At 51.5% G+C, this 12,496-nt stretch overlaps 1 protein-coding gene across 4 annotated transcripts in view; it reads right to left on the bottom strand.

The window, feature by feature from the left end:
* Window positions 1-3,707: 3,707 nt before the first annotated feature.
* Window positions 3,708-12,496, bottom strand: part of GALNT6 (polypeptide N-acetylgalactosaminyltransferase 6) — a 35,422-nt gene continuing 26,633 nt past the window's right edge. For all 4 annotated transcript variants that reach the window (XM_060166201.1, XM_060166199.1, XM_060166200.1 and 1 more), the window contains 6 exons: window positions 11,053-11,170; window positions 9,244-9,444; window positions 8,581-8,712; window positions 7,866-7,967; window positions 6,374-6,526; window positions 3,708-5,345 (listed from right to left, as the gene is read on the bottom strand). In XM_060166201.1, coding sequence (XP_060022184.1) covers window positions 5,232-5,345; window positions 6,374-6,526; window positions 7,866-7,967; window positions 8,581-8,712; window positions 9,244-9,444; window positions 11,053-11,170 — 820 coding nt within the window. In that variant the 3' untranslated portion in view covers window positions 3,708-5,231. The remainder of the gene's footprint in view (window positions 5,346-6,373; window positions 6,527-7,865; window positions 7,968-8,580; window positions 8,713-9,243; window positions 9,445-11,052; window positions 11,171-12,496) is intronic.

Raw genomic sequence — 12,496 nt, 5'->3', positions numbered from 1 at the left:
GGAAGCCCTCAGGATAGGGAGCTAGTCTGCGTGCTATGAGGGTGGAGAGCAGGGCAGGAGTGTCCTGCAGGAGATGAGAGGCTCTGGCCATCGGAGTCAGGAGAGGGGGACGGAGGGAGGTGCCGCGGACCTTGCGGTGGGCAGAGAACTTTGGGTTGGGAGGTCCCAGAGCAAGGACTGTGGGTGGACTTAGGCTGAGAGAAGCCAGAAGCCCAGGGGGTGGCAGGCAGGAAAGTATGCCAGTTCACCTGGGGGCTTTTGTTGCCTAGACACTCCAGAATTCAAGTTTCAAGCCTGCAGGTGTGGGAGAGGCCTGGAAAAGGCTGAGGAAGGAGTTCTGTACAGACGGTCACCTTTTCAGGTCCTTGAGCTGGGGGTGGGTGTGGGGGGTGATGGGTGGGAATTGCACTAAGGGCTCCCTCTCCAGCCCCACCCCCAACATTCTAACCCAAAGGAGACCCCGGGGGAGGGGGGGGAAGAGTTGAGCTGGCTGGGGAATCCGGGCCTCCTTTGTCATTCTCCACCCGCCCCCCCACCCCCACCCCCCGTGGCCTCCTCTGGAGAATAGGGAGACAGCTCTAGCCCCCAGGATCAGGAGTCCAAGGGGAGGTTCAAGGACCTCTTAAAGGTTACCCCTCCACATCACAGACTCCAAAGTGAGCCCTTGAGCGCAGGGTCAATATCACATCCAACGCTGCACCCTTGGCGAAGCCTTATCTGTATTTGCTTAAAAACCAAACTGTTTAGGATTGCACTCAATGCTCCCAAGCCATTGAGTAATCTACACACCCAGCCTCATCTCCCACGCTGGTCAGACTAATGAATGTACAACGATGTGGGTTCTAGTGTAGTCTGTCACCAAACTTTGTGTAGTTTGTCATAAAGTTTGTCGCAAAATTGGAAAAAACTCAGTATTCATCAATACTCAGTATTCATGAATACTCAGTATTCATCAAAACTCAGTATTCATCAATAGGGGAAGGTTAGAGAAATTGGGTTTAATCATATTAAGGAATACTACCCAGCTTTTTAAAAAAATAAATTTATTTATTTATTTGGTTTTAATTTTGGCTGCATTGGGTCTTCGTTGCTGCGTGTGGGCTTTCTCTAGTTGCGGTGAGCGGGGTCTACTCTTCGTTGCAGTACGCGGGCTTCTCATTGGGGTGGCTTCTCTTGTTGTGGAGCATGTGCTCTAGGAGCACGGCCTTCAGTAGTTGTGGCTCGTGGGCTCTAGAGCACAGGCTCAGTAGTTGTGGCGCACAGGCTTTGTTGCTGCACGGCATGTGGAATCTTCCCGGACCAGGGATCGAACCACCAGGGCTTCACCACCAAGGAATCCCAATACTATCCAGCTTTTAAAAAGAATGAGTTAGACTTCAATGACCTGACATGAAAAGATGTCCTTGGTATATTAAATGAAGACATCAAGTTTCAAACAATATGGTACTCTGTGTGTGTGTCTTTATATATTATGTATATTCATAGAAAAAGGGTATAGAAGGTTTATACCTGGAAATTATTACTTTTCTAGAAGTTACTACTTCTAGAGAATGAATCAATAGGTATGGCAGTGTCGTGAGGATCAATTTCACTTTTTCTTTTTTCGTAATTTTTCAGCCATATCGCATGGCTTGCAGGATCTCAGCTCCCCGACCAGGGATTGAACCCGTGTCCCCTGCATTGGAGGTGAGGAGTCTTAACCGCTGGACTGCCAGGGAAGTCCCTTATTTTTGTAATTAAAAATAAGAATATATTCTGGGACATTTATCCATTTTTGGCAATGGCGCCCATACTCTTCAAGTGGGAAATAGATCCCCAGAGGAGATGAGCCACGCAGTGCTAAGGGGAGAGAGGTTCCTGGAGCCAGGAGATAGTAACACAGGGCTGGTTAGCATCAAGCTTTTAAACAAGACTTGGGCGTCCCTGGTGGCGCAGTGGTTATAAATCCACCTGCCAATGCAGGGGACACGGGTTCGAGCCCTGGTCTGGGAAGATCCCACATGCTGCCGAGCAACTAAGCCTGTGAATCACAACTACTGAGCCCGTGAACCACAACTCCTGAAGCCTGCACGCCTAGAGCCCATGCTCTGCAACGAGAAGCCACTGCAACGAGAAGCCCGCGCACCGCAACGAAAAGGAGCCCCCGCTCACTGCAACTAGAGAAAGTCCGCGCGCAGCAACGAAGACCCGACACGACCAAAAATAAATAAATAAATAAATAAGATTTTAAGCAGGACTTAAGGTTTTAGGTTAGCCTGAGAATGGTCAGAGGGGTGGATTTTAATAGTGCAGATGTGGGGTTAGGGCAAGGCCATCCTCGGCTAAGGGGAGGCCAAGAAGCTGGTTTCTTGAGTCCTCCCACCTCCCTGTTCGTGCCCTCTCCCTCTTCTTGAGCACCTCTCTTCCCTAGTCCTCCCTTCACCCCCAAACCTGCTGCATCTCTCAGTCCCTGTGGGTTACCCTTAGCTGACCGCCCTTGCGAGATGCTCTGCTGCTGTGTGGTCGGGGTGAGGAAACTGAGCACCACAGCAGGGCTCCTCAGTTGGGCATGCGTCGTGAGATCGGGCTGGAGAGCTCTTGAGTGATGCTATAGAGAGTATGAGCAATATTAGGATAAATAGCAAACAAACAGTGCCTGGTAAATGTTTGGATGTTGAATGCAACCAAGAGTAGGGCTAAGATTGGAGTTAAGGACTAAGGCTCCCTAGGATTTACTGGACTTATTAGCATGGCATTCAAAGCCTTTTCAGTTGGGCCCCAAGCCACTGTTCTACAGGGCCGACTAACCCAGTAAGCACAGCAGGTACAGTGCCTGAGGCCCACAATACTTTTTTTTTTTTTGCCGTACGCGGACCTATCACTGTTGTGGCCTCTCCCGTTGTGGAGCACAGGCTCCAGACGCACAGGCTCAGTGGCCATGGCTCACGGGCCCAGCCGCTCCGCGGCATGTGGGATCTTCCCAGACCGGGGCACGAACCCGTGTCCCTTGCATCGGTAGGCGGATGCACCACCTCAACCACTGCACCACCAGGGAAGCTCCCACAATACTTTTTAGGCCCACAAAAATGTTTCAGTTTCTTTTAAAATCAGAATACAATCATCCTGGATTATATTCGTTGTTATATCAATGCAGTTGTAAAACATACTCTTTACCACTTTTTTAATGAAGGCACAAGTGCCTAGGGCTCATGAAAGCCATAGTGTGGTCCTGACCTTCTAGCTTCTACATTCACTGCGCCCCCACCCTTTAGTCCTCCTGGTTCCCTGCATCCACATGTACTGTTGTCCCTCTGCGACTTTTCTCACACTTGAGACCTTTGCTTACGGAGCTCTTCCTACCTGAGGATACATCCTTTGAGGTCTAAGGTCAAATGTCACCAACTTTGTGAGGCTTCCCTAAGAATTGTTCTAAGTCATGTAGCACATCTCTGAACATCTGCAGGCTTGGCATGACTTGCTTACCTCTCTGTTTTCCCAGCTGAAGTATGAGTTCCATGGGGGAAGAGCCTTATTATCTCCTCATGTCTACATGTGCTTGACACAGCGTGGAGGCTAAATTGGGGGGTCAGAGGATATTTGGAGACGAGACAGTGGCTGTGACAGAACTTTTCAGACGTGTGTGATTCTTCACAGCTTGAATCAACTGATCCTCCAAACGGATCAGCTAAGGGGCATAGCAGGGGAGGAGGAACCCAGTGCAAACTTCCTTTACCAATGCCATAAAACCTTTATTTCCAGTGGGATCTCATGTGCAATTCTCTTCTCTTTCTGGGAAAGAACTTTTCCCTTTCCCCACTCCAGGACACGTCCTGGCCACTCTCTCCTCTCCCTTTGGCTGGGCTACCCCATGGGACCTAGGAGACTTCCTGCGGCGGGGAGTTGCGTGGGAAGCAGAGGCAGCTGTGGTCCCACGGCACCCTCATGTGGTGCTGTCCAAGAAGACAGCCTGCTACTCAAGTAGGAAGCCCTCCAAGAAGGAATGAGTCCTCTGGGCAGCTGGGCTCTCTACTTCAGGCAAAGCAGCCATGCGTGGTGGGGTCCAACTTGCTTGGGGAAGAGCTGACACGCACGGCAGGTCTGCTCTGTGCGGGGAGTTCACGCGAGAACCGCAGACGAGGCGTCGCGCAGTCGTGCTCCAGACTACCTGCTGTTCCGGCTTCTTCAGACTTCCCAGGGCTCGTTAGCCTTATCTGGGTCCTAGCCTCAGGGCTGCCGATACGTGGTTGTGTGGCCTGGGGCAAATAACTTCACTTATCTGGCCTTGGTTTCATAATATGAAAATGATAGGGCTGGACTAAAACGATGATTTTCAAATTGTGCTTGCAGACTTTTAGAAAAGTTCAGGGTCTGGTGGGCAATGCCCTCACCCACCCTCATTTTCAACCGTGGCTATTTTGCTTCTGAACTACATTATACATGGAGCACTGAAAAAAGGTTCTGGGACTTAAACCTGAGAATCACTAGCTCCACAAGTTTTCTTTCAAAACGAACATCTCAGGATTCCTAAATATGGTCTCCCTCACAGCTACCTGGCTGCACTGCTCTAGGCTTTATGGAGACCAGCCAGCCAGAAATGATCAGACTGGAGGGAAGAGACAGTGGGGAGCTGATGGCTAGTTGCCTAGTGTTCTTGTGGTGTGGTGGGAGGAGCCCAGGTTCAGGATACAGACCAGCTCCTTTATTTCTCTCTGCCTCAGCATTCTTGTCTATAAAATGGGCACAGTGGTTCCTGTCTTTTTCACGGGACTATCGTGCAGATGAAATGAGATAAAGGATTCCTGTCAAGAAGCTTCAGGTAATGTTAGCAAGGGAGACTCTTAGACCTCTAATTCCTCTGGTAGAATATACTGTTTCACTGGATTCTGTGGGTGTTCTAGATGATGAGGGATTCAGGACGTGGCTGCAGAGGTACTTTTCTTGAAATCAGCATTGCTGCCCTGGGCTCTAGCCCAGCTGCCTCCTCTGCTTTGCAAGTCTGTTTCTAGGGCAGAAGGAGAGCTCTAGGTAACGTATTATGTGTTCTAACGGTCTCTTCCACCAACGTGGAGGAAAGAAAATGGGCCCAATGTTGTTGCAAGGAGTAGGAAGGTCCTGCCTTGATTTGCATCGAGTTTGAAATCCATCTTTAAGGCCGACAGGGAACTGATGATCAGGTTCTCAAACATCAGGTTCCCCCAAATCCTGTTTCCTAAGAGGCTTGTGGGATCTCCCACAGGGGGGTGATCCAGGGCCTAGATGAAGAGCCAGTGCTGGTAGGGATCACTGGGATTGCAGGTGGCCATGGCTGGCTTTCCGTCCTTGGATGTCAGGCAGGTACCAGATCCTGAGTTCCTGATGAGTTGATCCTAAAAAGATGACACGGCAAACGGTCAGCCTGGGCCTCAGACCTCTGACAGTGCTACTAGGGGGCAATGAAATAGGGGTCAGTAGACAAAAGGCAACCCAATGAGGCACAGAGAGGGCACTTCCAAATTCCTTTCCTTGGATGCCAGATACTCTGATGGGATGCATTCCTGAGTTTCCACCTGTGCGTGGTACCAATTCTTCACCCCCAGCTTTAGCATGAATGGCTGGAACAGAGGAAGGCAGGACCATGGGCTCACTGAAAAAGGCTTTCAGGACCACCCCCCACTCCAGATGGCCAGTCTCAAAGACCTGGGCCACTGCTGCCCACCCGCACCTTCTGCCTTTGATCGTGTTCAGACTCCTCCCTTCCCTGTAGCTCCAAGGTTGGGCTCCTCTTTCCCCAAGCCAAGGACTGGGGATTGGGGTGGAGTGGGGTGTGGAGGCTCACTGGGGGCTGCTGGTTTGGGCCCAATCCTGTAGAAGTTACATCGTTTATCCCGAGGCAGTGTGGTGTAATGGAAAGAACCCATGCTTTCGAGTCAGATTTATCTATATCAGAACCCCAGGCCTACCATTTACTAGTGAAGGGTCTTGGGCCAGTCACAAACTTGCTGAGCTTCGGCTGGCCCATCTCTAGTGGTGGGGACACCACCTACTTGGAAGATTAACCAAACCAATGTATGTGAGTGCATAGCCTTGTGCCCGGCACACAGAGGCCAGGCAGGAACCACAAGTGACTCTTCAACTTCATCTACTTGTGTTCAGCCTATAAATACGTGAGCTATGACACAGCTGGTCCTGGAGCATAACCCCGACCCCATCTTTATATCAAGCAGAACCAGCCATCACCAAACCTTACTTAGGCCCTGAGAACCCTGCCTGTGACCAAGCCCACATTCTCCATACTTCCTATTGTACACTGTCCGGATCCACCCCGTAGTATCTCAGGCAGAAGATGCAGAAGGAAGGGAGGGGGCAGTTGTGGTCTCAGGCTCTTGATTCTGAGCTTTCTGGGCCGCTGACTCACCTGGGTGAATTTCCATTCCTCATCCTCGGGCACCTGGCTATTCTTGCCCGTGAAGTGGCAGCCCCTAAGGCCCAGAGTGTCAGCACCAGCATAGAGACACAGCTGCTTCGCAATGTTGTGGCGAAGGTCCCTCTGGGTCGTGTATTCAAAGTACTAGAACACAAGATAAGAGGAGGTCCTGAGGGGCAGGCAGAGAGTTTGCCCACCATCTTCCAAAGCCAACTGCCTTGAGATGCCAACCACAGATGGCCTCCTGGGGAGGAAAGTGAGTAGGTGCCAAGACTTCAGTAATTCATGTGCCACCGCATCTGGGTGATACTGGAATGATAGATAATAGTTACTAAAGGTTTTTTCTTTAGTTAAAAACTTAACTTAGGGACTTTCCTGGCGGTCCAGTGGTCAGGACTCCAAAAAAAAAAAGCCTCATTTAAAGCATTATTGGTGAAATCATGCGCTAGTTCTTTTTTGCTAATAGATTACTATTGAAAAAATGTTCATCAGTGTACCACCTAAAATCACCACGCGGGCCAGCGGTACAGGAAATTGCTCCAGTGACTTAGTCTTCATTTGAACATCCTGTTGGCATCCTGTTCAGTGGCCCATGCCACTCCTTTCCTTGTTTCAGCTGTTTTTTTTTTTTTTTTTTTTTTTTTTTGCGGTACGCGGGCCTCTCACTGTTGTGGCCTCTCCCGTTGCGGAGCACAGGCTCCGGACACGCAGGCTCAGCGACCATGGCTCACGGGCCCAGCCGCTCCGCGGCATGTGGGATCTTCCCGGACCGGGGCACGAACCCGTGTCCCCTGCATCGGCAGGCGGACTCTCAACCACTGCGCCACCAGGGAAGCCCTCAACTCTGTTTAAGTGCCTCTTACTTACCAAATGCTGGGCATTCAGGGTAGATTGAGGGGCTGGGTCCAGGGAGGTTATTAGTTATTCCTCAGGGAAGAGCTGGGCATTGTAGGGCATGGGGGAAATTCCCAGGATGCCAGGTAGCTGTGAGATGTCAGTAGGTAGTTGTTTTGGGGTCACTGATGGGTGCTAGGATCATAGTGGTACCTTCTGGGTAGGGAAGGCATTGAAGATAGAAGTTGAGTGTAGCCGAGGGGCTCAAAAATTTTCCACCGTCACCCTAAAACACCATTCAGCAGCTGGCATCCTCCAGGAAGCCTCCTCTGATGAAGAATCCTCCCCTGCCAGGGTGGGGAGTGTGGGAAAACAAAACCCCAACCAAAAACCAATCCTCCCCCCCAGCCCCTCTCTAGCAGCCAGCACTGCTGCCCACTCCTCTCTGGATGCCCCGGTCCACGCTTAAGACCTTGTCTGTCGGTATCATGCATTCCCCCTCAGACTGGGGGCAGGGCTGGTATCTCCCCCTCTCTCTGGATCTCCCCTACCCTAGTCCTCAGGAAAGGACGATTATGAGCGGAGGAAGGGGGCCTGTGAAGAGAGAAGATGCCCCAGAGACAGGCTCGCCTCGGGCTGGGCTCCGTACCTGGTTGCCGCCAAGGCCATGGCAGGTGTACATGATGAGGGGTTTTCCTCCATTGTTATTCTCTCCCACATCCAGGCAGTGATCCATGCCGAGGTTCTTGAGCTGCAGAATGTTGAGCAGAAAGGGGAACCAGGGGAGCACAGTTAGGAATTTTTCGGTTTGTGGTGTGGGATCCACCTGGAATAAATGTGCACGGCTGGATTTCTCCTCTGTGACTTTCCTCCTCTGCTCATTCAGGCAGATGCCTGAAGTGAATAGTAAAGTGAGGTGCAGAGCCCAGGGGTTGGGCAAGGTCAGGGTGGGCAACCTGCCAGGTCCCTGGGAGAAGCCCTGGGCATATGGGAATGTCCTTAAGAGCAGTGGTTCTCAAAGTGTGATCCCCAGACGTCAGCATCACCTGAAGGCTTGTTAGAAGCGCAAATTCTCAGGCCCCAACCCAGTCCTCCTGAGTCAACAGCCTGCGTCTTAACAGACCTTCCTGGTGATTCTGAGGCCTGTGAGTATTTGAGAACCGCTGCTTAGGGGTTGTTTCCTCCTTACAAGGTTTTTAGCTAGCTCTAGAAGCCCAGGGTGGCCTCTCGGTCCTCCTCCCGGATAAGGGAGCGTGGAGAGTAAAAATCAGTTGTTTGTCATCCAGCTGCGGGGTCAGCGGTCCTGAACTTTTCTCCCCGGGGTTCTGTGATGATGGGCGGGCACATTGGTTCTCAGGACTCACAGCTCCGTAGAAGATGGGCTTCAGGTCAGGAACAAACATCTCTGGGTAGATGTTGTGCAGGAACCAGGAAAAGTTGCGACAGTTCAGTCGTTCCCTCAGCTGCAGTCGCTCCGAAATGTCCCCGAAGGATTTCTGTCAACCGAGCCAGCCCCCTCAGGGTCAGTTCCACAAGCCTTGACCTTCTTTTCTGGGTGGAAGCAGCCCAGAGTTTCTGGGACTACTTCCTCCCAGAGCGGGTCTCCTGTTCATTCCTGCTCAGGACCAGTTGGGCCCCACATCTAATCCCAACCCCCCTGCCTCGGCTTTGGGACCCGCACCCACAGCACCACCTGCATCTCCTGTGAACTCCCACTTTTCTCCCAGTCCTCAGTTCCTAGTTTCTCAGAGTAAAGCCATTCTTCCCGTAAGAGGTTCTTCCTCCAAATCTTTTCTCCCTCCCCTCCTAAAAGATACTGGGGCTCTCCAGGCAGGGACAACAAAGTCTCCTCTCTTCATGCTCTAGCCTCCAAAATACAGCCTGGGCTCTAGCTCCCAAGGTCTGAGGGGTAAAGGCACCAGGTGGTGGAGATGCGTGGGTCTCTGTCATCATTAAGCTCCTGACCAGGGGCTGGGATTCTGCCCTTCTATTCATCTAAACACCTCCTGAGCACCCTCCCTGCTCACCTCTTGGGCCATCTTTGCTGCCTGCAGATTCCTCCTGTAGAAAATCTCCTTGTAGCTATCCATCCAGACCTCAGCCAGGCGCACTTGGTTGCGAGCAATGACACTGATGCCCTTGGGGAAGGTGTGAGGGCTCTTGGTACGGAACACGTGGCCGACCACAGAGCAGGGGATGATCTCCAGTTGGCCCCCACACTGCCACACCTGCCGTAAGAGGATATGGGATGGGGATTTCAGGGGGTGGGTGGGAAAACCTCCCCCGCAAGCAGCTCTGTTCCATTCCCAGGGTGCCAGACCCCAGGTCCACGGACTCAGGGAAATGCTGCGCTGCGCTCTCTCGCTGGAAAAAAAGACACTGACCAGGCTTCTTCCCAGGCCATAACTACACAGTCTCTGGCTCTCTGATGTTGGTTCACTCTGATTAAAGCAAACAGAAATGTGCAGGGTCCTGAGGGTTACCAGGGCCCACTTGGGAGAAAAGCCACTTGGCGAATTTTATGTGCATCTACCTACTGTGAGCTCTGGACACCCGGATTTTTTTTTTTTTTTTTTTTTTTTGCGGTACACGGGCCTCTCACTGTTGTGGCCTCTCCCGTTGCGGAGCACAGGCTCCGGACGCGCAGGCCCAGCGGCCATGGCTCACGGACCCAGCCGCTCCGCGGCATGTGGGATCCTCCCGGACCGGGGCACGAACCTGTGTCCCCTGCATCGGCAGGCGGACTCGCAACCACTGCGCCACCAGGGAAGCCCCATCTGGCTTTTTGACCTGGAAATGTGATTTTATCAGCTCACGCAGGTGTTACTGGAAACTCAAGCTCCTCCAAATCGAGATCAACTTGTGACCTAATCAAAGCATCAATTCATTAATTCATAGCTACCATCAGGTGGCTTGTGGTCACCTGGACCTTCGGCACACTAGCTTCCTTGCAGAGAGACTGAACAGAGGTCAGAGGCTCATGGACGAGCCTAGGATCAGAACCATGGGAGTTATGGTGACTGAGCTGGTGACCCTCCTCTGTCAGAGGGCTGGTTTACGACATCCCTTCCACCTGTGTCTTCTCCTTTTTTCAGGTTTTAGATTGGGAGGTATGTTGTCATTCATTTTAGTATAGCAGCAACAGAAATACATAATCATAGCCATAGTAACAGCAGGTATCAATGATGTGCTTGTATGTGCCAAGCACTGTGAGAGGTGACTTCATAAACAAGCTCATTCTCTTGTTAATTACTCTCCACTGGATGGGGATCTGTGTAGATTTCATGGAGAGGCAAGCCCTTCTTCCAACCTAATCCTGATTTTCCTTATTCCTGAAATCCCTCCGTTCTGGGGCCCACCAGAATTTGGCCATCATCTTCTCCTATGGTTATGAAGGGCTTGCTGAACAGAGGGGGAGGGAAACTCCTAAGGCTACCAAGGCGTGAGGTCTCTGACCTGGAAAGCAGAGCCTGATTTTTCCAGAAAAAGGATAGTGACTGCTTACTGACCTGTTCCACCTTCACCCTAACCCTTTTCCAACAGACATCATGAAAGATGTCACCAGTCCCCAGATGTCTGGTTCCTAGTACCTCTATTCCCCCTTCCCTCTGAGGAGTTCTGCCCAGTAATTTGTTCTCAAGTTGTCCAATCCGACTCCCAAGCCCCTACTGCCATGGACAGGGAGGGGGCAGAGGGAAGGTGGGGCCATGACGGGAAACAGCCACCCTTCCAAGTTCAGCTGAAGAACTGATATCCCTGGCACTGCCTCAGAGACAGGTTCTCAGGCCGTCCCCTGGGCCGTTGTGGTTCCCCCGCGAAGCCCTCTTCACTCTCACCCGGAAGGACATTTCCACGTTCTCCCCTCCCCAGATCTCCATCTGATTATCATAGGTACCGATGTGCTCAAAGTAGGACTTGGAGATGGAGAAGAGGCCACCAGCAAACGTCGGGGATCTGGAGAGACAGAGGGAGAAGCATGTGCATCTTCTGGGGGGAAGAGGGGCCAGAACCTGGCGTGGAAAGCTGTGACCTCACCGATGATGCCTCCTAAACTCCCTCCCTCCTCCTTTCCTCTCACCTGGGATATGCAGCCCCTCTTCCACTAGCTTATGCACTTAGCAAATGTTTATTGAGCTTTTATTATGTTCTCTTCACCTTCTAAGATCAGGTTGAGGAGAGATGTAATTATCATTACTCTCTTCTAAAAGGCATCCATTCACTCATTCATTCAACCAAGGATGTGTTACACACGGGCTTCCAGGGCCTGTGCTACATGCTAGTCGTGCAGAGTAAAGAGAGACAGATCTTGTCCTCTGAGAGCTCAGTGTAGTAGCTGAGGGAAAAGCCACAATCGTTTGCTTTTTGGCAGCAAAGTTCCTAAAGCACAGTAGATACTCGGTTATCAGAAGCTATGTGAAATTGTTTTTGGACATCGGTGCTCCCAGAAACAGAGTAGGAAGCGAGGTAAAATTAAGCTCAACTTGAACTACAGGGAGCATTTGGGGGCTACAACAAGATTCTGGCTTTCAGACAAAGGCAGGGAGGCACAGACCCATGTTTAGATTAATTGACAAAAACATCTAGAATTTAGATACCACGTTGCTCATGAGAGGGGCTGGGCTAAGGGCTGGAGGCGGGGGTGGCAGACAGGGCAGGAGTGCACAGAGATCATTAGCTGTTGGCCTCTGTGCCACGCCAGGCTGGCTTGGATGGGGCTTTGCTGCCCTCAGTGGGTGGCTCCATGTGGCACAACCATGCAGAAACCTCTGTCAGCCCAGAACCGGTCAAGGTGCTTCACACACAGCAGGGGCTCAATCAGTGTTCACTGGACTGACTGGTCAAGGCTATTACCCAGGACCTTGGCGTTACCCTATGGCTGTTGTCATCACCCTGAAGTTGGCTCCTGCAGCCACTTTCTGGAAGGAATTTCGGTTGGGAAACCCTCAAGCTCAGGCAAGCTTTCTGTCACTGGTTGTGGCCTCTCCCAGGGGTTCTAAGCCAGCCCAAGTAAGGCCAGGAAAGCCTCAGAGAGTCCTGGGATTCTAGATGAGCATTCTGGAACTAACCTGCTGCTTCCCTTTTTAAAAAATAATTTTATTTATTTATTTGTTTTTGGCTGCACTGGGTCTTCGTTGCTGTGTGCGGGCTTTCTCTAGTTGCGACGAGCAGGGGCTACTCTTTGTGGCGGTGCGTGGGGCTTCTCATTGCGGTGGCTTCTTTTGTTTCGGAGCACGGGCTCTAGGTGCACGGGCTTCAGCAGTTGTGGCACATGGGCTCAGT

The sequence above is a fragment of the Lagenorhynchus albirostris genome, chromosome 11 (assembly GCF_949774975.1).
Source record: "Lagenorhynchus albirostris chromosome 11, mLagAlb1.1, whole genome shotgun sequence".
NCBI classification, from domain to species: Eukaryota; Metazoa; Chordata; class Mammalia; order Artiodactyla; family Delphinidae; genus Lagenorhynchus; species Lagenorhynchus albirostris.
This window is presented reverse-complemented; position numbering and strand designations above follow the sequence as displayed.